Source organism: Ceratina calcarata, unplaced genomic scaffold (genome assembly GCF_001652005.2).
Source record: "Ceratina calcarata isolate Rehan_Ccalc_2016 unplaced genomic scaffold, ASM165200v1 scaffold471.2, whole genome shotgun sequence".
Lineage (NCBI taxonomy): Eukaryota > Metazoa > Arthropoda > Insecta > Hymenoptera > Apidae > Ceratina > Ceratina calcarata.
This window is the reverse complement of record NW_017171239.1, coordinates 592,355-618,528: the sequence shown is the minus strand read 5'-3', so window position 1 is coordinate 618,528 and position 26,174 is coordinate 592,355. Positions and strand designations below refer to the sequence as shown.

Here is a 26,174-nt window from a genome sequence, read left to right as displayed (position 1 = left end):
TTTATTCGTGTGCTCCTTTCGTTTTATTTACAGTGCTACTGGCGGCGCGGATAGTGGTCCCGCGAGTTTAGAAGGCTCTCCATCCGAGGATAAGAACGGACAGGCATTCGGCGGCGGTGAGTTTCTCACACGTTTTTTCCTCCATTTTATTTCTCTCCTCTCTCTCCATTCTTCTTCATTTTTTCTTGCGACTCGAGTCATATTTTACGTCGCGACGGAACCATCTCTTCGAGCGCGTATGTTTTTAAACCGAATTTTATTCGTTCCCAAGTACGGCAACGCGATTTTTCCCTCGGGTTGTAGGGACAGCGAAATTTTCCTTCCGTAGATTTTATCAATAATATTTGTTATCGGAGGTTGAAATATTTCATTTTCAATTATCGCGGATTGCCTACTATTTGGGAAACTCGTTTCTACATACCTGCGCGTGAAAAATATTTGCGTGTCTAGCGGAAGCAAACGAACGAGAATGTAAGCGAAAATATGAAAATAGCTCGATTTAACGCAAATATCGCAAGATATTTGGACGTGAGATACGTGGCAATAACTTGAAACACGGTGCCTCGTTAGACCATGTCGGTTCCATTGATGCCGAACGGCGTGAGATAATGAAGTCCTGCTCCTTAATTTGCAAACCGTTTCGTGTAACTCCACGTGAGACAATCCCACCGCTTTCAAGTTTTTGTAATTAATTATTTGTTTATAACGAAAGCTCTCCGTGCTTAAATTAGAACATACCGGCGCAGCAAACATGTTCAACTTCAGTATTTCGAGTGCCCTCGTGTCTTTCTTGCGAAAAAATGTTCTGTCAATATTATTTCACTGTCAGTAAACAACGCGAGATTTTAATTGAAATATTGAGCACAGCGTTACATAAAGGAACTCCGCAAGTCATTGTAATTACTTGTTTTGTTCGATACGTTCGAGGTAAAAACAATTCGTCGCTTATGAAAATCTGGACACGAGGCATTTCGCGGTTGTTACCGGAGATTGAAATATTTAAAAGCCATTGTTGACCGGTCAACGTCGTTCCTTATAGGCTTGTCCATACATATATATATATCGCGTCGGAACTTTAATCTGGCATCGTGTCGGTCATCGACCTGTCCGCGGACATGGTCGAATTGATTGACACTCGTTCCACTCGTCGACCATTTTCCCCGATTGCAAAATATTCAGCAACAGAAATTCTGTAACATGCAGTCGCCTTTGTCGCAGTATAATTTGCTTTCGCGGATAACAAAATTAGAGAGAAACGCGTATAGATATTTTCCCCGAGATACCTACGTAACGATCCGCTTATCGCTCAGACTTCCCGTGCAATCCCATTTCTCGTATCGGTGGAAAAGGACGAAATTTGCTGCATAACTGTATGCCCTTTGTCGCGAGTCCGCCGAGTGAATCGAGCTTCCCCACCTGCGAGACTCGATTGAACGCAACTTTTGTCTTTGATATCGTACAATCGATTTTACGTAATATAATGTAAGGAGTATCTTTCTCAACCTCGTATCGCATTCAAATTCTCTTCTCTTGTTACACGGAGAACAAGGTATGACCTTTTATTTCGTGGCAGTCGTAAAAATCTATACTATAACGGCGCGTGGCATAAAGCTGGATTCCGAAACAGTTTTGAACTGCGTTTTCTGCGGAGATTACAATCGAAAAATCAATCACCTTGGAAAGCGTTCAGTGCATCGCTTTGGACCGTCGTATGCCCACGTAGCGAGCGTTTATGGTAGCTTTTATTGCTCTCCCAAACGTACCAGCGCGTGCACCTTTCCTCGTGACATACTCGAACGACGCGAGATATGTAATATTAACCTCTCGGAGAGACCGTTTTCTCGCGGTTAGCTCTCGCGTCTCGTTTGTAGTCGTAGTACTCCCGGGAGTGAACGTACAGATTTCAACGATGGAAGCACGGGACGAAAGAGTTTTCTCCTCGTCCCCTTTTCACAGGTCGAATAAACCCGTCAAAAGAGATAAGCGAGAGGAGACTTTTGAACATTAGTAGGGCGCATTTAATCAGCAAGTAAGAAGGTCGAAGAGTTTATAGAAGCTCTGGCTGGAGTGCAAAGTCTTTAGTCGCGAAAGATAGAGCCTCCGGTCGTTCGAATGGGACATGTTGTTCCTGTTTGCTGGACGCGATAGATTGGAAGCAATCTCCCTAGTGTTATTAGTTTTGGAAGGAAGTTGGTCGAAACCGAAACAACCGTTGCATAATGCCGTTGCCCGATTCAAACTCATTCGGCGGGGTGACGACATCCCGTGCTCATTCCCAGCCAAGAAAATTAGACACGTCCTCGAATACAATTGAGAAGTTGTTCGCAGAAAAGTTTCTCTGCTGTACAAAGAGAGGATAAAGAAGACGGAAGAAGTACCCGTAAAACGAATTTCAAGCAGAGTGCACATTCTTTGTGTTGGATTATGATGTTTGGCAAGGGTTAATCAGCTGAGAACTCGGAAAGAGCTCGTGGTGGGTCGACGGTCCTCGGGTACCGAAATGCGTCGTCGATATCTGATAAACCATCGTGAAGAACGTGCCTTCAGGCCTGTGAGGCACAGCTCGTGTCCCGCGGTGGCCGAGTACACGCGCCTGCCATATGATATATACAGATATAAAGTGTAATAACTGCGTGGGAGAGCCTCGATGGGCGGGTGGATCCCTGGGTTGGTCACAAACTGTTCGCCGCGAAATTTCCCGGAGCGTAACCAGATCCAGTCAGCAAGTAGACGACGTTCTTCGTATCGAGGGGCTGGACCCCATTTTCGTCGATCAATACAACTGCCCAAACTGCTTTTCTCTCGGAAATCAGCGCGAATCCACGATGTGCACATCGAAACGACGGAAACCGTGCTTCGTCTTTCCCTGAGCTCTTCCCCGGTTCCCGTTGTTCTATTTTTTACGAATCACGTTACGAACACCCTGGAGCTCAATTCGAACGGCGTCGATTTTTCTAGATTTTCCTTCGGGGAACGCGGGTGACCAAGGCTGCGGTCAAAGCGACGTAGGAGAGAAACGTGGAAGAGAATACACGTGTACATATGTATGAAAGCGAGCCGGAAAGCGGATGGAATTTCCACCGATGAAATTCAAATCCCACACGCGTTAGGAAGAGGAGCGGGCTGCTCGCTTGCATGCGTACGAAACATCCGGGCACAGATTGATACCGCGTAAAATTATCTGCGTCGACGAATTTTGGGGTAAAAATCGTTGCGGTGGCCTCTGCCTCCGGTTTCGCAAATTTTTCCGCTCGTGGTTTGCACTTCGCTGGGTCAAGGTTGCACGCGACCGATGCGTTTTCATTGGCCGGGACGCCACCGAAACATAACGTAGAACCAACGCTTCTTCTTATCCCGTTTCTTGAGTCTGTGACATTTCTTTTGATAGGAGAAAAAATTTACAGGGTATCTTAGATTCATTTTTTAGTCTTTTTAACCAGGCTCTGACATCGATCCTCCCCTATGGAGGTTGCAAAGTTGGTTCCAGGGGAAACATTAATCTCGACTCTGGAAAATTGTGTTGGTTTCTGACAAACAATCGTTAAATCTTGCCGTTTTCACGGAGCCGGGCTAATTGTACGCACTAATTATTCTGTCGAGCCAACCGGAGAGAAAGAGAGCAGTTGCCAGGTTTTAATCAACGTTCGCCCGGTGTAATCTCGACCTTGCGCTCTTTGACACTTGATTTTCCAACAAATTTCCCCGTTCGTCGCTCGAACGTTGACCGTCGATGGTCGACCTTCTTTTTCTTTTTCAACCCGAAAATTAGCTACGCTTGTTCGCTACTTTTTACACTCGATCTCTCGTTCGAGAGAGACTAGAAGGGATTACTGCGGTCAGATCGAAGATGCTAACGAGCTCCGTTCGAGCAGCTGCCACTAGAATTAATCACGGACGCCTGTAAGTCTAGCCTTGCACTTTTCCACGTTGGTGTTTCGACGTTATTCAAACGCAGCCACGAGCGAGAGTCTCTCGCCATGGTATCGCCCCAACGGTGCGAGCTCCAGGGGAATGAAACGCTGTAGGGGAATTTTGTAGTAGAGCATCGAACCTGTTCGACAAAGAGGAAAGGCAAAAATTTTGTTGTTAACTCGGCTTTTGCAAAAATAAGACCCGAGCTTATCCCCGGGTGCAAGCAGAAAGAGGGTCTTTGATCGACGTTCCGGAAGACGGGGTCAGAGTTCGACGACACCGAGGATTATTAGTCCCCAGGGTTCTCCCCAGATAGATGATTGAAATTCGAGAATAGCAAGGTGCTTGTATCCTCTTCCATCTGAACGACCCTCTCGTTTAAACGCTCAGTGGCGTAACGTGGCAAAGAAACACGGAGCTCGTCCTTCAGTTCGTTCGAGGACGACAAATACTCGGTCGAATTACGGGTGTGCTCGGTTTCCACGAGAATGCCCGTTGAAGATTTCCCGGGCAGAGACCAATGCACTGGAGCAACGATTTCCCGGGTCGCAATAAATCGAGCGCGATCACCGCCAACGGAGAAACGGGGATCGAGACGACAGGGTCAAACGGTGAATCCGTTTCAACGCGATTTAGCTTGGGTAGGATTATTATGTCATCGAGCCGTAGGAACGAGTCGGTGCCATTATTTACTGCTGGATACGTTTCGCCGAGACCGAGCGTAGCGTATCCTCGGGATCGGACGTCTATGCAGTCCCTACGGAACAGCCGGCGGGAGCCTACCTAGTGTTTTTAAAGAGTCGCACGTACCCACGATAACAGGAGTACGTGCTCCAGAGAGAACTGCGATTCAAGCGGTTTTACTAAAAGAATTTTTTGTCTTCTTCTTAACCCCGACTCTGCTGTCCTTTTTTATCCGCTACCCACTTTTTGACTTCCTGGTGAAATTGGTACGAGGTTATCTGAAGGCGCAAGGTCGATGTTTGATTAAATGCCAGTTGGCACGTCGTCTAATTTCTCTTTCATTCCTTCGGGCAAGGGCTTTTGAAATCGTAACTGGAATCGTAGCAATTAAACAACTGTTCAAGAAAAGTGTACAATATTTTATTTAGCTTTATTATACACGGAATCTGAAAAGCATCGCAGTAATTTTGTGTAGTTTTCTGTTGGTGAAAGAAGGCAAGATATCCTATTTCATAGGAAATTGTGTTGCGAGAGCAAGCTCGTTTCTAGATAATTAAACAAAATGAATCAAATACGAGAACTGCGTTTGTTTTAAGGGAAGCAGGTATAATGAGAAGTGAAGTAAAGAACGCAACGAATTGATTTTAAATTTTTCTCAGGGCTCTCTCTTAAGTTGCCGGTCTCGAAATGAACTAAACGATCGTATGTACCATGCTCGAGAGATCCTTCTCCCTGTAGTCATTATCACTGTTTCGTCTATGACATAAAAATGTGTAAGACTCGTTCTCAAAAGTATGATCTCATAGGACTTCTTCCCCTGTAAGTTTCAGAGTTAAGTTTGTAAGTTATATACAATCATCTTGAGGATACGATAAAGAAAATTTATAAAAAGATTATCATTGATTTTTGTATATTTATTTATAGAGTGAAAGAGATACCGTGTTTCCTCAAAAACAGTTCTCGGGTCTCCGTCGTCTGACTTTATATAATATTTGATTAAAACAAAGACTGCTGAAACTGTCCTGAAAGGACTGTCCTGTGCTCGGAGTAAAAGGTTATTTACCGGTATAGAGTTGGAAAACAATTTGCAGGCTTGCTGAAAATTTCAGTCGCTGCGCTTCGGATCGTTAGAACGTTAATCCCATCGGTGTCACACAGCTTTCTCCGAAATGGAACTTTCAATCTTTAAGGTCCCTTCCCTTAGGTAGTTCCATGACCCGTTTCCAATCTAAAACGAGCGAGGCAAATTTATGTAGACAAACAAGCGACTCATACGTTTTATCACAAGACTCCCGACTCGTAGTTAGTTACCGTGAACCGATTATGCGACTCGTGTCGCCGTCATCATCGTTCCCTCTCCTGCGCTCTGTACGTTTGCCAGCGACTGTAGAGCTCAGTCTGGCGTCTCGCGAAGAATCGCGCGTCACGTTCCCAGCATTTTTCCCTCAATTTCTACGTCGCCGCTGGAAAAACTCGCCTCGTCGTTCCCGAATCAAATCAGAAACCCGTTACACGCCGTGAAGATTCGGTGCTCTATTATCAGTAACTAACCGATGAAAAATAGCGCACAAGTGTCACACGGTGGAAGAATGTACGAGTGTAAGCGTTGCCGATAAGAGAGCGCAACCCGTTGAAGGGTGTTAGTGTTACCGTATCAGCTCCGCCCGTGAATCCAATCTCGAGCTCGTTCCGGAGGAAAATTTCAACGAGCTACAGACACAGCTGGTGCATTCTATCGATTAATCGACGATGAAACAACACGGGGTCACAGCCGCGTAATATTTCTTATTATTTCCCTTGGTATTCGCGTCGGCGATAAATTTTCCGGCAACCAACAAATTAACAGAGAAAAGTTGTGTGCGATGCAAGGCTCGTACGACATTTGGCACCTGTTCGGCGATCGTTGGTACCGTGCCAGCGGCGTCTATTCTTTTTAAACCCCGTTCGGCCGTGAATTTAATCGCGCGACACTGGAAACGCCAGGATTTCCTACGTTCGAGCTACGTTTAATCGAGAAGAAAGTAAATAGGAAGAAGAGACAAAACGTCGAAGAGATAAGCTCGAGGTGAAACAGCGAGGAGAAGCCGCGCGAGTAGTCGAAGTGGCTCAATTTGCTTGATTGAATCGGCCTCGGTTGACGTCAAGAACCGAGTCACTGCGACCGTTAGTTCGGCTACATCCTATGTTCGTACGCCGAGGTTCGTGGTTCATTTTTTCATCGTCAAGTTCAAACCGCTGTTCACAATCGTGAGCGACGGAGATACAGGCTGCCCGGTATCGGATAACGTGGAAAATACCCCGTGCAAGGATTCTAGCTCCCGAGGGAATTTATTAAAAAAGAACCAATCCGTTTTGAAGTTGAGGCGACACGAGGATTAGGCTAATATGATTCTGCGTACCGTATCATATTCTGTCGGATGGCACCTTGGATGCCAGATGCCCGAAACACGCGCTAGGGGAACAAAATTTCGCCTGGAGGTCGTTAGAAAAGGTGCGAGCGAACTGATGGGATCTTTATTCAACTTCAACTATCCTTAATTATCCCTTAAAATTACCCTTTGTATAAATTACTGAACCTCTTCTGTTATCTTAAATAATGAAATATCTCCTACATTGCCATGAATTAATATCGTTTAGAATTGTTTGTCATCTTCGCGAACAGATAGAATGCGTAATGAACAGGTTCATGGTTTAGCCAGACGCGAAGACAGGCTCGATTTCAGGAATTTGTATCTGTCGAGCAGTGCGTTAATTAGTAACTGTCGACGATTCGTCACGATACATGTACTTACAAATGTCGCACACAGGGCATAACATACATAGGCAGGCGATACGCGAAACGAACCGCAGCCTGGTGAAACGGCCTCGACGATATTCGATATTTTATAGATATCTTTTTGCCTTGAGTTTGCTATTATGTAACAGAGTTAACGAGAGCCATGTTTAGGAAACAAATAAATGTTTCTACGAGCTTTTCCTCACTGCGAGGTCGATGATTGACCGATACAAAATTGCATGAAGTTCTGAAAACTTGCACCATACGTCCAAAAAATTGCTGGCAGGGGCCAGAGCGCGAGGGTTTCGTAGAATTCTCGGTAGAGATCTCGAGGCCGTGGGCCAAACCCGGATCTCTTTTACGCGAGGATAAGTCTGTTCACGACACGTTACATTTATAGTGAACCCCATTAAATTTCAGCGAACTGGACGACTTACCACCCAGCGCTCATTACTTTTCCCTCGTTTCTGCCACAGTTTCGACGAAGGCGCTGGCAGGTGCTAAGAGCTTGGGCGGATTTCTGTACAGTGCCGTGAACAAGGCTGGAAAGACCGTGGTCGAGGCTGGTGCCAAAGTCAAGAAGACCATCGAGGAGAACGTGAGTAACGGTTTACACGTTTTTTTATATTTTCTCTGCGTGTCAAACAAACGTCGATACCCATTTTTATTTAATACACTGGATCGGAGTTCACCTCCGTTTTTGAACGGAAACGTTTCTCCAATAATTGAGTTTACCGTATCGATGTGGGTAGTAACTGTTCGCACGCAACATTTCCTACCATTGGTCTTCATTTTTCTCGATGTACTAAGTACTATTTCAAATTAACTGAATAAACTGCGATTCGCGGCGATGATTGGAAAAGACATTATTTCCTGTGAACGAGTGTCCTTGCTATACCGGAAAGAGAATAATTTCCGTGGACCAGAATTAAAAGACAGTCGAGACAAAGAAATATTTCGAAGCTTGGTCGCTCAGATACTAAATTGATCAGTTACGTTGTAAATAAATTTATTTATAACCGCTGTTACGTGTTATCGGATGAAACATGCAAGTCGAATAGCTTGTTCGTTAATTACTTACTCGTTCATAACTGCGACAGTAACAGTAATAATAATAATAATAATAATAATAATAATAATAATAATCACGGTAATCTCGAGTTTATTACGATACGACTAATTACGAGTGCGTGAGGGAAACGAATCAATAAGCCAGATATATGAAAATAAGGCAGGACTGCTAGGGCTTAATTGCCGAGAATGGAACGTGATATCGGAAGATACACAATCCATTAAGTTAATTAAGGGAAAATCAGTACGGAAAAGGATTCTTGTTTTATTCCTGTCTCCGCGTGAACAAGTGTAAATCGTTAAGAAATTACACGAAATGAAATTGAACACAAGACGCACACTCGATGGATGTCGTTCAACACTTCCGTGAGTAACTCCTCGAGCTCGGTCCATTGCACCGAGACTCCTATACCTCGACTTTCCATCGGGATTTCTGCCTCTCGAGCCATTCTCGTATATATATCTACTACGAACGCATGAAAACTTCAATGGGATTCTTTAAATCGCTGCGATCCGAATCGGATTCTATAGATTTAATTTATCAAAAGAACTCCGCATATCCCGATATGTTTTTGCCCTTTGTTTTTTACGTTTTTATAACGCGGATTGAAATAGAAAGATCAAATACAGAAACGATATGTACACATCACTCGCGTATTTTTCCGATAAAAATAGCCAACTTGTTTTTTCCGGCCGTGCAGAAAAATTATATCTGTTCCGATATTAAAAGTACCAGAGATCCAGTAACATTTCTAAACTACGTACGATTCTATTTCCGTTCACTTCATATTAATTCTCGATTAGCAATATATTGCGTCATGGTCAGTTCTTGTTTATTAGATGCGATGTTCCTGATGAAAATACGAAGGTCGTATATTGGCGAATAAAGCGAAATTAATTCCCGTATACAGGCGAAACTTATCAAGAAATTGCGTTCAGAGCATTTCATGAAACGCCATCAGGAAATTCATAAAGTATTAATTTGTAGAAATTCTGACTATAATTCTCTCATTTCCTATTTTCAATGCCTTCTCGGAAATGTTCATTTGCGCGCAGATTTTCCCTTCGGGGCAGGTTGATAAATTGCGCCACGCAAATTCAGGCTCCGAAGATTAGCACAATATCGTGTACAATGAACGAAATGTATACTAGTCGAGTGCTGCGAGCAATTTACGCGATTCGTGCTCGATCAGCAGTCGATTCATACCGGCCGGAAAATCTAGCTTCGTTGGCACGCTTTCATCGGAAAAAGATCAGTGCGATGTTAGAAGCGTTCGGTAATTTTATTTATGTACGAGGAAGATACATTTGATTCGTCTCTGTCAAACGATGAGCCACGGAGATGAGCGTTAACGAATGCGACAGATCCAATTTGGCAGTATCATCGCTACATCTCCTCGGCAATGTTTGAATGCGATTTCTGAAGCCGTGGGATTTTTCGCGACGCGACGTCGAGCAATCTTCGCCGTGTCGCGAGTCGCGTGCACCGTGCATGCATGTGACGTGCAATTTCTCAAGAGAATCCGAACACTCTGCGGATTGTGCGCCTAATGTATCTCAGACAGTTTGAAGTTGTTTCGAGGCTCGGGTAGTCGTGATCGAAGGGTTTATATAGCGAGGCTGTTCCATTTCATTCTGAAATTTATGAGCAAGTTGATCAACCGCTCTTACTACCACGTGGCACCGTGTCATAAATTAAAAGGTGTAAGGTCATATATATTTATACACGATAATAAATTATTTTTATAACTCGGATCAATTAGAAATTATCTCCAAGCGTTGATTGCTTATCGGATCGAGTCGAGGGGTGAATTTGAAATTAAAGTCGGAACGTTCACGGGTCGTCTAGGCGTGAACTCGTTGATCCGTCGAGCGTATAATGAAGTTACGGTATGTCGAACGCTTGGCACGCGAGAAAGATTTCTCCATTCACGAAAAAGCTCGGGATCATCGCGCGTTCCATCAAGCTCGAACGTTGGACGACTCGTGATTCTAAAGAAGACAGAAATAGCCGGACGTAAAAAACTGTCGGTCTACTCGATTCCCTGGGAATTTATATATGGAGGATGCAGCCGATGGGTCAGTTCGTGGGTCGGTATAATATGTATTGGAGATGCTGGACGTTCGAGTGGCTGACAAATGTCATCCCTAATAACGTCGAACGATATACGCGATCATCATATTATCGTGCAACTTCTGCGCACACCCGGTGTTTCCCAGATGATGTATGACCATTGACCTGGTAAAATCTATCAAGTAGCAGTAGCTATCTGCAGCGGAAAGAGTGAAAAGAGTCGATTAATGCAAGGTAATACTTTTCACTGCGTCGGATCACACGGATATCTTCCGGTTCGCGGAAGCGATATTAAATTCTCTATGAATTATTCTATAGCCACGGGCGTTGATAAAACCTTGTAATTCCATCAGGAAATATCGTTTATCGTATCGCGAACAATCGCATGTCGTTCAGCTGTAAAAGGAAAATCTATGGAAAAAGGGTAAAATTGTAAATACATTTTAACACATTTAGTTACGGTTAATTGCCCGCGCGATACGGTGAAAGGAATCAAGAAATTGCGTGATCTCGTTAGAGAAAACCCGCCGACACGCGTGGAACAAATTGAAAACCTGGATCTGTTAGGGAAATCAGTCGCGTGAAATCCCACGGTACAACGCCGGAACACACATCGGGCCCATGGCTCGGTTCGTTCGACGTTAATTAAAACCAAACTTTCAATATCGAACGGCCGGTGATCGATTCCATCGCGTGCGCGTACCAGCCCCTCCCGTGAAATCGTCATTTCCACAGATCCCTTGAAGCGATTCTCGCGAATCGTTAAATCGCGAGCGGATCACGCAACGCTAATGTCATCCAACAAGTGGAACCTATGCGGTGCGCATCGAGTCCGGCCAGTGGTACAGCCCCGTGCGTGGTCAGACGCGTACCTCCCGTGAAGAGAACCGTTACAGTATCGGCGCGCGAAGCCTCGCCTCGTCGCGAGTCACGGGTTACGACTGCGAAGCCAAGCTGATCGTACTTTCTATAGGTACCACGTGCACGTATGCTGCGTCATGTATGGGTACAGAGAGAGTCAGCTCGTCGGACAGCGCGCGCGAACGCGGGCTCGTGTAACGTGCTCGTGTTGGTGCGTTCCGCGACGAAACTACAGCTTGTGCATACACGGGCAAAGAATAGGGGCAGTTGGTATTGATCCAAACGCCACCCTCTTCATTCGAGACCCAACTACACGAGCAGGGTTCGACTCACACCGTTCGAGCTTCTTCTTCCCGTTTTGTGACTTTCGGGGGAAAACGACAATGACGCCTACGTCGGCGATCGCCCGAACGTATCGGCGACAGAGATATTCTTCATTTTTTGCACCGTTTCTCAATTTCCTCGTTCCCGCGACCTCTCCGTCCCAATTCGTTTGCCTGCACGATCTCTATTTCTATCCCGCTTTGCCCTCTCTCGCTCTCCGCCACGTTTCCGCGACTCACCAGCTAGGAGAGAATCGATGCCTTGAGCCTTGAACTTTCTCCGGTCTGTCGCTCACAGCTCTACGCACACGCCTGAATTCTCTCTCTCTCTCTCTCTCTCTCTTTTGTCTGATAATTCCCTCGAAATTCGGATTCCCCGCGGGTCCGATCCGTTTCTCTATTTTGCTAGTAAACCACTTCTGAACCATTCGCCCTGCCTATCATTCGATTTCCTAATCCTGCCGATGGCTGTTTCCGCGGATTTCATTTTGCGTATACCAAATTTCAACCATTTGGCAGTCCAAGGTTCTCGAAATCAACACATCTCAAAAAGCTGTTCCGAGAATTCGCCTACCTCGTGGCCCCTTCATCATTATCATCGAATTTATCGGGGAAAGCGTAAAAGCTTACCATTCGCGTGGAGCGTGTTATCGATTTTCGTTAACACCCTCACCGCTGCGCTGTTTCTCTCTCCATTTCCCTCACTCTCTGTTCTACCGCCGGAACTCTTTGTCGGACGCGCCGTGGCAGAGGCTAGTGTACACCATCGGGATGCGAAGGTCAGTTTGGTTATAGATTAATCGAGAATAGGTGGTTGTACGCGTTTAACCTATGTTGCCGAAAGGTTGACACAATTTAACGCAACGATCGAGCAAATTAACGAAGCAGAGATAGGAATCAGACGGTCAATTTGTTAATTCGTTCCGCTCGGATCTCGCGAGGGAGATCTTATACGTTTCCAGGGTTCAAAGCACTTTGGGCTAGATTTCCTAGTTTCGCGATGCCGATCCTCCGGCTCTCTGTTGTGGTTAGCGCTCCGGTCATCGACAGTGTGAAAATTCCGCAGAGCAACGTCGGTCTCGATACGGCCGCGAGCCGATACCGGGCCGAAATAGGATTTCCACGCGGAGATCAAAGAGAGACATTAATGGATGCCCACTTACAACACCGTGTTGTGAAAACGCCCGGTCAGAGATGATCGTTGTCGAGGAAACGCTGATCGATCAGCGTTGTTTTTTTTTGGCTCGGGGCTTTTCTCTGATTAAAACGGCGGCTTCGATACATATGTATGTATTTGTACAATGGCACGTGATCATACGCTTCCTGTTTTATTAATAGCTGAAAATTTTTTATCAATCGCGAAGCAAGACACGAGTACAAATCGAAGTCTGCTAATTTCTACGTGCTCTGACAAATATTTTATATCCCGAGGCAAGGGTCAATGGAACAGACACCGTGTAGAAACAGCCAGCTATGCACATGCCGAATAAAAACTTGATAAATCAGAGCTAATATTTACCATATCATCGCGAATCGATGTTAAACGATACGTTTCTGCCTTTCGGGCAACTTTATCGGACGCGTCGTCCCGATTCAAAACCCCCCATCCGCCCCTCCATTCCCTTTAGTTCGTACAAAAACTCGTAAAAAATCGTGGACAGAGAAACTTTCCTCATTATTCCCGACGCTTCCGTTTTCCACTGTCCGATAAGAAAATCCTTTCACATGAAACTGGTGCTGAGCCATTCGATTCGAGAATCCGTTCTGAATATTTTCACGAAACGGACGGTGTATCACGGGTATCGGATGGTTCAAAGGATCTCTCGTAGCTGCCGGTGTACAGATGCCGGGCCAATCTAATAGCGCGCAGCTTGCCGGCATAACGAGGATATTGAATTTGCCTCCTGTGTACCGCACTCGTGCACACAAGGCAGAGCGGTTAGCGGCTGCAATCGGGGGGCCGTAAATCAATTTTGCGAGGCTTCTCGGGTCGTTCACGTAATACACGCGGATGTTCTAAGGTGGTAAAAGACGGTGGACGCGTTCCGCCCATCGCAGAGCCGCGGGCAAGCGTGTGGCAGACCGCAAGGGGACTGATCGATAACGAGCCTTGACCTTCGTAGGGCTGGCTCTGTGCATCGCTCAAGACGGCCTCGTTTCGCGGAGATACACCGCGGATTAATATTCCGTAGCCCGGAGTTTGTCTGGATCCCGGTATCGTAATCGTCGGATTATTCTTAATACCTGAGAAACTGAAGAGAAACCTACCACGTTCTCTGGATTAATATCGCTTTGTACCGGCGACGGTTTCCCGCTTTGAACCTTTTCCCTGTTCTACTTCTTTATTCGCATTTCTTATTACAGAAATTTCTTATTTATCGCTCCCATTGCCCCGTTCGTTACTCAGTTTCTGCTTACCGAGTGCAATATTCGTGTACGTAGATGCCACGTCGTCATAGATGCTCGTAGACCTTCACCTCACATCTTTTCAATTCCCCTTCTCTGTTTTCTTCATTGATCAAGTTTGCGCCTAGTTAGAACGAGAACGTCCTCTTCTCGGTTCTTACTCTAATCAAATGTTTCAACAAAGTTACCCGATCGACGCGAAATGATTGTGTCGCGATCTCATTAGTGATATTACGTTCTAAGCAGATCTCTGTGAAACGTACTGCGCGTTATGCGAACCCGAGAGACGGCTATTGTCTGCGCCGCACGTGCGAATTAATTGTTCATTAACGGATCCCGACAGATAATAGCCGTTGATTTGTATCGCGAGAGCGAGAAGTTGAGCCGCACCCCGAAATTGGCCTCATTATTTCCGACTCTCGAGGAAATAACTGTTTTTCTCTATGTGTTACGTTTAGAAGAGCTTATTCGTCGAACACACCTACGCGTCTCTGTTATTAAAAAGTTTCGTTTAAACGAGTACCACTCTTCAGCTTAATAATTCAAATTCTAAAACGGAATACGTAGGTCAAACACGTGCGCGTCGAACACGACATGGAAATAATTCTGAATTAATCAATCAATCGTTTGAAATATGAAATTCAAATATTGATGCGCAGAATTTCAAACTCGCATGGCAGTAAAGCCGTAATTATCCTCTATTCGACGATAAGAGATCCTCTGCCGCGGCAATAAATATTTAAAACAGGTTTTTACGAGCGATAAAAGATCTCGCTGATATCGACTAACTGTCACCATCGAGCACATTCAAAATTCAAGAGCAGTTGCTCCTAAATCTGTCTCTCCCGAGATATCTCGCATCTTTACCACCCGATGGCTGACCAAATTATATCTTTGTTTCGTTTCACGGAAACATGACAGACGATGTTCGAGGTACGACGTAAGCATTTCAGATTTCCATAAAGCAATTTTGTTCCGGTGGCCCCTCGACGATTCTTTGCCGCGGCGAATTCCCACCGTGGAACTGACCCCGACCGGCTGATAAATTCCCGACCACTCCGCAGGGTACCATGCGAAATGTCGGCCAGGTGTTGTCCTTAATTAAACCTGCTGGTGTTGCATCGCCATAATGAATGAAAGACACGTGCCGGGTAGAATGCCCGCGTTGAATACGGAATTAGGCCGTTATCACGATCGCCACGATGAAAAGCTAAACTGTTGCTCCGGCAGAACCGAAACGGGTTTTCATACCTCAAAGAAACACGTGGCGGTTTGGCCAGGCGACGCGACACGGCGATTGAAATAAAAACGAATCTCGTTAATTAACTTCTATCGTTAGTAGTATTCCTAATTTCACGGTTGGTCGCATTCAACTTTTCCCTGATAATGCACGGATCTGGTCTTTGAACGACCGAAGGTCGGTATAATAATTGGCGAGTGACGCTTGAAATATTCTTTTAAGACGGAGGCATGGTAGAAGATTAGCGTAACTCGCAATTATGCGTCTAGCGGTGCAGCTCAGAAGGCAGTTCCTCTTTTGCTATCGTTAATCGAGATTGAAAGTTTTCTCGTTACTTCGGAGACAATCTGAAACTCTACCACCCGCCTTTTCACGCTTTTTGCTCGTCGTCCTCTTTTAACTTTATTCTCGACGAAGCTACTATACCTCGTTTCACCCCTTTTTCTTATCCCCTCATTTTTGTTTCTTCTTTTTCGTGCACTCCCCAAGGAGGAGATCAAATAATGACCGACGTAAAGCCGGTAGTAATTAAGGAAGAAGCTAAAAATAGGGGTCGGACGAAATCGTCGTTCTTCGGATCATCTCCGGCTTCCCTTTAACCGGAGACACGGCTCTCTCGATATTCGCACGTGTGCAACGTTTCAATTCCTTCGTCTTCAGCTAGATACGTCTCGTTGGCAGTCATCTCCAATTCGCGAGACTCAAGTCGAACACGCAGAGATTGCCAGAGTGTGAACTTAATTAATTTCTGATTAGCGGATAATCGTATATCGACGGGCGTCGGATCAATAGACCGCAAACTCGAAGTCTCTGCCAGAGCCAAGTTTCTGGAAAGGTCAATTCCTGGCTCGGCGATTTGCATCTGAAAATTCAGCGGCACGTCCTTCGCACGTATCCGCGGTTCAACCGCACGATCGACAGGAATCTTGCCGGACTTTGATTGCGTCCGTGAATGTTTTATGAATTATTTATCGACAAACATCCGTATACGTTCCGCCACGGTCATCCGCGATGGGGAAAAGCTTTCCACTGTTTTCCAATCTCCTTTTGCATATCACTTTTTCCAACGTTCTTCCCTCGGATGATTCAATAATTTTTCAAGCAGGAAATAACCCGAGTAGAAATGTGTTAAGGTCTTCTCTCGTTTCACCCTCGCTGAAAGCAAATGCAATCACGTCCCAGTTTCCATCCTGGATCGATATAGCGCGTGGAATTTATGAAATGGCGCGAACTTTTGCGGTCAGCCGCGAGCTTGTCGTTCGCACGGAATCCAGCATCCGGGAATGGCAGGTGTCTGCGGATGGGATGGGAAACAGGTAGCGGAATACCCTCCCTTGGATGACCTTCAAACCGTGCCACCTTGAACTTGAAACGCGTCGAGGCGCGTGACACGCGTTCCGTTTGGTCCGATTATTGCGTATCGCGAAGCTCGTTAGCGCAGTTCGTTTAGCGTTAATTAAATTTTCCGTTTATTCCCGCTGGGGACGGGTTCGGGGATCCGGCGCGGAAAACACGGAATGGCATCTCAATAAACTTTCCCGAGGTCACCGGAGTTTTCAAGGTAAAACGGTATAACGGGATTTCGATGAAATGTTTCCTATGGCGAACATTTCCACGGGACTTTTAACTCGATAATGTGTTTATCTAAAATAGAGCTTCCACCTTGATATATTTTTTTATTTAACGACCTTCCAACTCCTCGTTCTTCGAATTGTATCAAGCAAATCATTCCTCACAGATGTGACAGGTAACGTAGTTTGGTCGGCGAAAAAATTCTGTAAACGTGGTAACGAAATTGCGTGAAAGGAAGTTTGGGATTGAAACGGGGCCGAGTAAACAGGCCAGTAATATCGACCGTTACTCCGTTCGATTTGTCGAGGTCTCGCGTGGGCGAAATAAATAAAAGGTTGGCAACGACTACTCTCGACCGGCAGCTAACCCGTGCAATCATTCGCGCAACGTACAGACAGATAGATGCGACGGCCACTTTAACCGCTATCACCACCTGCACACACTTCGGGGTCTTGCCAAATACCACCGCCCGTAAAGAGAATAGGGTTTATTATTTTTCCGCAGCTACATGGCTGCTGCTACTGCACTCGACACGTTATCGGCTGACGAGTTTCCACGAATACTGCGGATTAATTACTAGAATAATGGTCAGTCGGGTTGTATGCGTCTCGTGGTATGTGCAGGATTTTCGGGTAGTTTGCGGTGAATGTTCCAAGAGAATGGAATTTGTTACAATGTGGAATTGTTCGCATATGGGAAATTATTTTAGAACATTTAGGAACAAAGGAACTCGAGCTATTTAAATATTTTACGAGGAATCGTCCATCGAATATGAGTTTTTTAGCCTAGTGATGGGTGAGACAGAAAGGAACGATGGGTATTAACAAATTTTTGATGATTCTGTTATTCACGGAATTCGCAGCGACGTACAATACCAATTTTCGACGATACGGTGCAACTGGAATTACCTCATTCGATAGGTGACAAATCTTCGGCACGTTGCGCTTTAGGCATTTAGTGCCGTTCGGTTATATGCTCGATCGTGTCGAGTTTAAGAGCGATTTATTATCGATTCGCCGTAGCCGAACGCGTGTATCAACCGTACGAGGAATCATCTTCCTTCCTATCGCAGACTTAACTGGAACACCGGCAAATGTAATTGAAACTCGCGGAGCTGGCGCCGAGACGACCGAAGCAAATTGCGACTCGACTTCGACGGATCGATTTTACGATTGTTAATTTAGATTGCATCAATTATACCGCGGCAAGATGTTCAGCCACGCGCGCTCCTCTCCAGTCCTTAGAATAAAATCATCGACCAACTTCTCGTCAATTTCTACGAGTGATCTTCGGAATTCAATGTACATCATTTAATTTGCAAAAATCAGCGACCATGATATTATGCACAGTTTTGCTGGAACAATCAGCTTGCGTCATGGCAATTCGCAAAAAAGGCAAACGGCAAGGAAACGAGCAGGATGCTTTGAGCACGTAACATGCCGTTGGTCAGCCTCGCTTTTCGACTCATTCCACCCACGCCCGTTATCGTGGCACAGCATCCCGCACGAAACACGGTTCTGCGGGCTGCATATTGTACCAGAGGGTGGTAGGCAAGGTATCGAAGTAACGTGGGTGGTGTCGTAGCGTTTGTCAGAGGGGCAGGCGGAATAGAGGGTTAGAGATACACTTTGGCATCTAAGGTGCTCTCGGCGAGTCGGTGCCTTGACAAAACTGCGAGATGAAGGGAGTTGCGTGACGTCACTCGGCATTCATTTGGGTCAGTACGAACTACGACCTACTTACAGACCGTGCCCCTCTCTACCTTTCACACGTGCGCGTGCACGCAAGTATAGCGGTGACTATTGAGGAGCAATTGTAGATGAAGATCGACTGGCTTCGCTAAAGGAAATTGAAATTTCGAGAAATTGAATTTGCGGAATTCCTTTGAACTCTGTTCGCTTTGTATCGTGCCTCTATCTTGATCTCTGTTAATGCATTTATTCGCGTTAATTCGTAGGTCACTTCATTTATGACGCGTGCGTATAACAGCTGCTGTTCCCAGTTGATTGCTTCCAGGACAATGGCATAGCTCGTTTCGTTCCATCGATTGATGTAAAACACCGACACGAATTTCGATGGTCGGTTCCCAGAAACTGAAACCCACTTCAGATTTATACCACGAAAAACGGATCGAAGGAAACCCGATAGGTAGATCAAACGATGGGGTTGAAAGGAAGTAAAATATAGCAGGGAAACGTTTAATTAATTTCACTATTTCACGCGTCGTAAACTCTGTTCAGGGAAATGTTTGGAAAGCTTTTGACGGTTCTTAGAATACATTTCCCATTAGTTAATTGAATGAGACGGAAAGGCGATCGGAAATTTTGAATAATCGCATTAGATCGGGTATTTTCTTAAAGACGACAAGCAAAGCTGATGAAACATTCCTGGCTGATTTATCGATCTCTCTTACTCTAATCCAGCGAACGTAATCCCGTTCGGAGGGGTTGTTTTACAATGGCGCGGTCATCGATTCGTCCTCGACCGACTCGGCCAAGTGCCGACACAAATGATTCATCCGTTCGATGCCTGTCCCGCCCTCGTCTTTCCTTCGATTGCACCTACCGTTTTTTTTTCCTTTTTTTTTCTCTCTTCCGACAGTTGCTTTCAAAAATCGTTGCTGAGCTTCCAACAAATTGCTCTTCGTTCCTCAAAACGAGAGATCGTTTAAACTCGAGTTATTCATTTGTCTCATTTCGAAGTAGGTGCTATTAACGTAGTCGTTATAAGCAGTCACGAAGGAAGCTTCGACGTCACACCAGAAAAAGTCCCTCACCTTCTTTCGCTTTTATATTAATATATATTGACGTTGCAGATTAGGTTAATAGAGGCTTCGAGAAAGGTTGATCGGCTCTTGGAGTTCGAAGCGTAGTAGATATCCGAAGTCAGTTGAGGTGCGGGTATCGGACAGGAAGTTCGCGTTCTCCATTTGCGGGCGTGTTCATTAAAACGTAGTTCGCGTCGCCAATTAGCCTCGCGGGTTTGAATTCTCTTAATTATGCTGTTGCTTTTCCAACGTTCTTTTCACTCGCTCATTAAACGTACCAATTAGGAAGATGCGCGTCGCCTCTGCGAAACATGAAACACACTATCCTGGACGTATGCACGTACAAATGCCAGGTACGATGATCAACCCCGACCTTCATTCGACACCGTTCGAAACAGGAAATCTGATTACGATTATCACGCTCGTGCGTCCATCAATTAATTGAACACACTGTTCGCGTGCAGAATTACGTTCTAACGGATCGTAGGTGTCTAGCCCGGTTCGACCTCGACCTCGAACCGCGTGCTTCTGATCGACCCTCGGCTATTCGCCAGCGGAGCTGAGTCGAACGTCTCTTCGGAAATCCAGCGAAGTGAAACTTTCTTTACATTTTCTAAATATGAAAATGTTAGAGAGGCAGGAAACACGAGTTATTCGAAGAAAGGGGTACTGTATCTTCCGTCTAGACGAAAGTTCCGTCGTAAACGAGCGGCGAGGGGTCTGAGTTTCTCGTTAAGCGCCACTCTACCCGTGTCGCGCCTATAATTACGCCACGGATGCTGCGTATGACCTCGCGACGATAGCACCGACTAATAAGCCTTCGCTGACACGAATCCACCCCCTGTTACTTTTAAACTTCCAAACCAGTTGGAAGAGTTCGTATTTTTCGGTGAATAAGTAACGATGCTTCCGGATCGCATTTAAGATTTCCTGAGTTGGAAGATGGATCGTTAAATGTTTCAAAGGCTGTCCGTAAAACAAGCGGATTATCCTCTTTGACCAAGGCTATTCTTCTTCTTTAAAAACATAGTTTAGCCCGTAGTCTGTTCTACAATAGAACAATGGGATTTTAAGGACAATTAAAGTACGTCTTTCATCTAATTATCTCATCTGTTGTACGATGATCGAATCTGATCTGACACCAATGTCGCTCTCTTCATCTAATTTATATAAAATATGAACACGTCCCATCGTGAACACTTAGTTTGCCTGGCATGATATTAGTTCGTACAAGTTTCGGGTCGTTGACAACCCGGAAGATCGTTACGCCGTCGGTGTTCCGACGTGTATGAATCGAGGCCGAGCGAGATGCAACGACGAAAGTTGTCGGTAAATTGGAAGAGTAATCGAATTCCCTTGCTGGAATAATGGCTCGTCGATACCGCTAACGATCCCTGGCCGATGCAATCTCTATACACGCGACGGACAAAATGAATTTCGACGGTGAGGAGCGACGACCATCCCCGTTATAGCTATTCCATGGCACCGTTATTTAAAAACAAACTCGATATTCTCGGATCTCTCTGCTCCGAGAGACGGTGGACGACCCGAGAATTCCCAGGGTGCCCATCTAACTTTCTAGTCAGGGTCAACAGAAGAATTACAGTGCCTCTTTCTAACCTCATCCTTGAATCTCCTCTTAGTCATCTTCTATGGAATGAGCCCGACGGCATTTTCATCTGAGGTCGTCGGTTTGAACTAGGTTAAACTCCGGTGGCGAGTCCAACTGTGGATCTTCGGTAATCGATGAACCTGGACTGCGTGGAACTCGGACCAATAACGAGTTCGCGGCGCGAAGAATGCACACCGCGAATCGTTCGCTGGTCGAGTGTCACGGATGAAATTGAGAAGTCGATCCGCGCAGCGGGGCCATCTCGATGGCACTCTTGCGTCGGTGCATCGAGTGGTTCTCAAATATTCTAAAAAAAAAGTCGCTCGTTTGAAAATATAATTCAACTTGACTTGTGATTATCGAGAGCTGACGTGACGTATGTGCTCGTTATACGGATGCTAATCAAATACTATCTTCATAATTCAGAACTTATTTTTAGAAAAGAACAGCGAAGGACATTTGATAAATTTCATTGGACAACTGATATCGCTTGTCATGTGTTCGTTAAGTATATTGTAAACACGGTGCATATTGTATTGTATCAATGCAAACGAAGTGCATAAATAGATATTATCTTTTCTGTCTCATTATCGACTGGCACACCGACAAACAAAGCAAGTTTTGTCTCGACTCTCGTTCATTCCACTTTTATTCCAGTAAAATAGAATTAGCCGTTTTTCTCAATTCGTCGTCACGTCCATTAGCACGTAAATTAAATTATTGAAAGAAAGGAATGATGACTTCCAGCCTTAAGAACCCACCCCCAGAATTAGTCAAGGATCGTGAAATAACAATGCCAACATTTATTTCCATTCATTTATTGATCAGAATTTAGTCATTTGGACGATACATTACATTTGAAGCACTCTTGAAAGCAGCTGACGGTACTCACTACGCGTTTCCATTTAAATTACCACTCCATTGTATGAAGCGAACGTTGAACAAGTTAAGATTTATATTTTATACGACTGCGTACGAAACTCTAACGTACCCTACTCGTATACCTACTCTCTGATACCAGTGCGCTACATGCTGGTAAACGACTACTACTTGATCAAAAGCCCCTTTGTGGTGCTTCACGTTCTAAGAGAATACCGCCTCCTTTGCTAAACGACCTTCGACCTACATCCTGCTGAAACTCTGCAGTAGCCTGACCATTTTGACACCATCGCAATGACCGCCGGCAGACGTTGTCCGTCCGTGTGATCGCATCCGTCATAGTTAGTGCCGCTCGACTACGTGCGTTTTGCAACTACTGACACATCTGTCTCAGTGGTTACACGATTAAACTTGTAAAGGAATTAAACCGGCAATTAAATCGCCTCGGGACATGTCATTATCGAGGAAATATACTGCCGTAAACGGATTAAAGATCTTCTTAAACGTACTCAAGGACGGGAACACAGGTTCTTCAATTACTCGACGAATCATTTCATAAGTTTGAGCGAACTGGCAAAGTACCATTACGCCATCACCGTCTTTAAAAGGAGTAAACTGCAAACAAATTATATTCGTTGAACAAAAAACAGTATAAGTTCTTCGAGCTGCTAATAAAACATTTCGCGGACTGGAAATAAACTTTTGTTTCCTCATCGTACTTAGCGATTGTTTCAACGAGCTGACAGGAAGTAACGGGAACGCGTATTATTGCATTACACGACAGAGACGAGCATAAGTACCTACCTCGCTCTGCTTCCTCCGGTTCATTGATTTTTCCCCGCTGAACTTGTCCGACCACTCGTCGACTTATACCACTGGCAGCGATCTTCCCATCGCGATTAACTCTGCTCCGCATAATTGCGCGATATCGTCGGCTGCGTATCCGGGTTTCCAGTTGATCACAGAATTTCGTTGCCCTCGATCAGTTTAGTCTCCCGCTGGAAGAATCGCAATTACAACTGTTCGTTGGCCAGTCAGTTTTTAACGACGAGCGATTTGTCGTGTTTCATTAGATAGCTCGTTAGCGCCGACTAATGGCGTGAGCTCAGTCGTCGGCCCTCCGTGTTTCACCAGTTTCAAACATTATTATTACGTACAGAATTCAGTTTTCTATAAGTAGAATGTAACGAGACGGTTATTTAGTTTAGATACGTAACCGTACGATCGAGAGATGATACAAAACACAATAAGCTCTGGGGATAGATTTCATTATTCGCGAGAGCTGCAGCTGCGAGATTCTCGTATCAATTATCGTGGATAAGTCAAGCTGAAAACATCGTCGAGTCTTCGTAAGAAAATTATCCAAGTCGGATTACAAAGGATCCAGATAGCCCAATCAGACGCATGGAATGCAACTGTAAGGGATTGAAAAGGTTCGCCCTAGGGACGAGTAGAACATCGTAAATGGAGCTTTCTCTGCCAACGACAGATATTATGTCAGGGACGGGACACCGTCATCTCTTTGGCACTTGGTTCACGGATCAATAGGCCTGTTCTTCTCGGGAAACGTCTCTCGTCTACGATCGCTTCGTTCGTACCAGCTAGAGACGGTCTTCGGGGATCCCTTTCTCGTATAGTAAACTTCTTATGGGTTCGGTGTCTCGTGCATGGCACTGATTCCATGCTACAAGTCGCATTCCATATTCTCGATCTGCTACGAAAATCGTCGAACTTTTCGTTGACAACGTGATATCGCAGCAAAAATTTAGATAATTCATATAGTTTTATGGGGCGAAAAGATCTGATCCAATCAGCGACGCACGCATTAAGCGAAAGTCGTAGGAAATAAAAAATTTTACCATTTTTAGTCTAAACTAGAAGTTAGCTTTTTTCGGGATGAATTTGCATATTGTAATTTAACTCGAACGAGCGTTTCGAATAGAACGTGCCGAAAGTTCAGCTCAGAAATGTAAGTCGGCCCGATCAATAAGTCGCTGGTTCGTTGCCGCACTAACAAACTTCCGTTCGATCCTCTTGAAAATTTTGCCTCGCAATTTACCCATCGTCGTTGCTCGTTCGTCGACGATATGCTTGGTTTTTGTTTTCTTCTCTTCTGTCGTGGCGGCAATGTGTAAAAAAACACCGCGATCGTAAAGTGATTAAATGTGGCTCGAGTCCATTACTCTCAAGGCCCGTGCTCCGATCAATAGAGTATAGAAGTTTATTTGTAGGTGATAGTAACACCCGCAACTTTCGTTTAAAACATTTTTGGGTTAAACTGACTAACACAGTTTTTCGTTCTCGTCCAACAGCTCCTAAATTGTTGAATATTGAAGGGAACTGTATAAAGTAGGTTTTTGCACATTCCATAATTAAAAACCACGCCTTTAACAATATACTTGTATGAACACGAAACTGATTTGATTCCCTGCAAGTACGCGATCATCATAATTTTTAAATTGCAATTTCTATCGGTTTTTATCGAACCGATACACCGTTTCACTCGCGTGGACAAATGTTTTGAACAAAAGACGCGTCGTCGCTTTGTTCCACGGGTACAAAGGCTCTGGTTACGTTTCCTGTCGCCGCGTCGTATCCGTGTTTGAACTTGTCTTCAACTTCGCGTGGAGTGTTCTTAACAGAGAAGCGGCAGTTGACGCCGCGTATCTACCTGGATAGAAAGTCATGGAGCTCTTCTTTCGCCGATTCGCGGTCGCGTATTGGCACAGGCGGGTCGGTATATATATAAAATATGGTTCCATTAACGTGCACGGCGGTTCAGTGCGGTCGGGCGTTATGTAAAAAGCCCGACTCGATGGAGTAACTGGGAATGGAAAATAGGTCGTTACGCATCTGTGATAGAATTGAATAGAGAGAGGTTGCCGGGTGAAGGTCGCCGTAAGGATTGTTCGGCCTACGTTGTACGGTGTAACGCAGTTTAACGGGGTGCAATTAGAATTACCGTTGATCGGGGCTTATCAATCTCCTCTTTCCGGTAATCCCTGCCATTCCATCTTCCAGTTATTACTCGGATATTCGCGAATGTAGCGGCAGCGTAACTGGATTGTTTATGTCCGCCTACGGTTTCACGTTATTCGAGCTCGCGTCTACAAGCCCTGTAAGCTCCCAAGAAGAACGATGGTGCTTCGCCGTTCCCGGGGGAAAACTTTGTTAGCGAATTCCCGACCCGGGTTCTCGACTTCGTGAATAAGAAAAGTCAGCGAGAAAGGAATTGAAATATGAAAGGTTCGCCGGAAATCGAGGTATATCGATTGTCCGCTTTACTCGCGGCATTTGCCAAGTCACGCCGTAATCCAAATCCCGGTTTAATAACCAGCAGCGGTCATCGAGCGACGCGGCTTCTTCCGCCTTTGTCCACGTCTTGCACTTTTTCGGACGTGTCTCATTTTCCGCCGCTTCCGTCCGCGTTTAGAAATCAGGTCGTACGTATTAACGTCGCGGAAACGACGAACAAAGCATGTCGTCGTAGAACGGTCATTGAAAACCGCTCGTCTTTAACGTTCGTCATACCTCAATACTACTGTTTGACAGCTGTCCCGATATCGGCGTCGTTAGATACCGAAGTGAACGTCAGAAGAGAACATCCCGGTCGATTGAAAGGTTGCCGATGCGAGGATGTGGAGAGTATGCTAGGAATCTTATCGAAATAATGGTTTTCGATGAGAGTAATTCCAACTAGGTTTAATCGACCTCTAATAATCGGAAATGAGAGAGAGAAAATATATTTCTAGCGTTCTCGCTCCGATGATCTCCTTTCGTCTAACCGGATAATTGAATCGCGAAAATATTGTTCCGTGAACGAAAACTGATAATAAAGATATTATCTTGAAATATCACGACGTTGATTAAGGATGTATTGGCTATACAGTCAATCCCAAAAGTTTATGTACCTTAGAAAAACGCATTTCCTATAATTAAAAAGAAATCAGACGTCGGAAGAACAATGCTAATAATAAATAACTACGTGCTAAAAAGT

At 45.1% G+C, this 26,174-nt stretch overlaps 1 protein-coding gene and 1 long non-coding RNA gene across 5 annotated transcripts in view; one reads left to right on the top strand and one right to left on the bottom strand.

The window, feature by feature from the left end:
• Sap47 (Synapse-associated protein 47kD) overlaps positions 1-26,174 on the top strand; it is a 47,361-nt gene that overhangs the window by 4,780 nt on the left and 16,407 nt on the right. For all 4 annotated transcript variants that reach the window (XM_018028719.2, XM_018028720.2, XM_026815617.1 and 1 more), the window contains one exon: positions 7,849-7,970. In XM_018028719.2, coding sequence (XP_017884208.1) covers positions 7,849-7,970 — 122 coding nt within the window. The remainder of the gene's footprint in view (positions 1-7,848; positions 7,971-26,174) is intronic.
• On the bottom strand, positions 2,669-6,098 carry LOC113464662 (uncharacterized). Its single transcript, XR_003389510.1, has 3 exons — positions 5,908-6,098; positions 5,660-5,824; positions 2,669-5,413 (listed from the first exon to the last, which is right to left on the bottom strand). It is a non-coding gene; the product is annotated as an uncharacterized LOC113464662 (long non-coding RNA).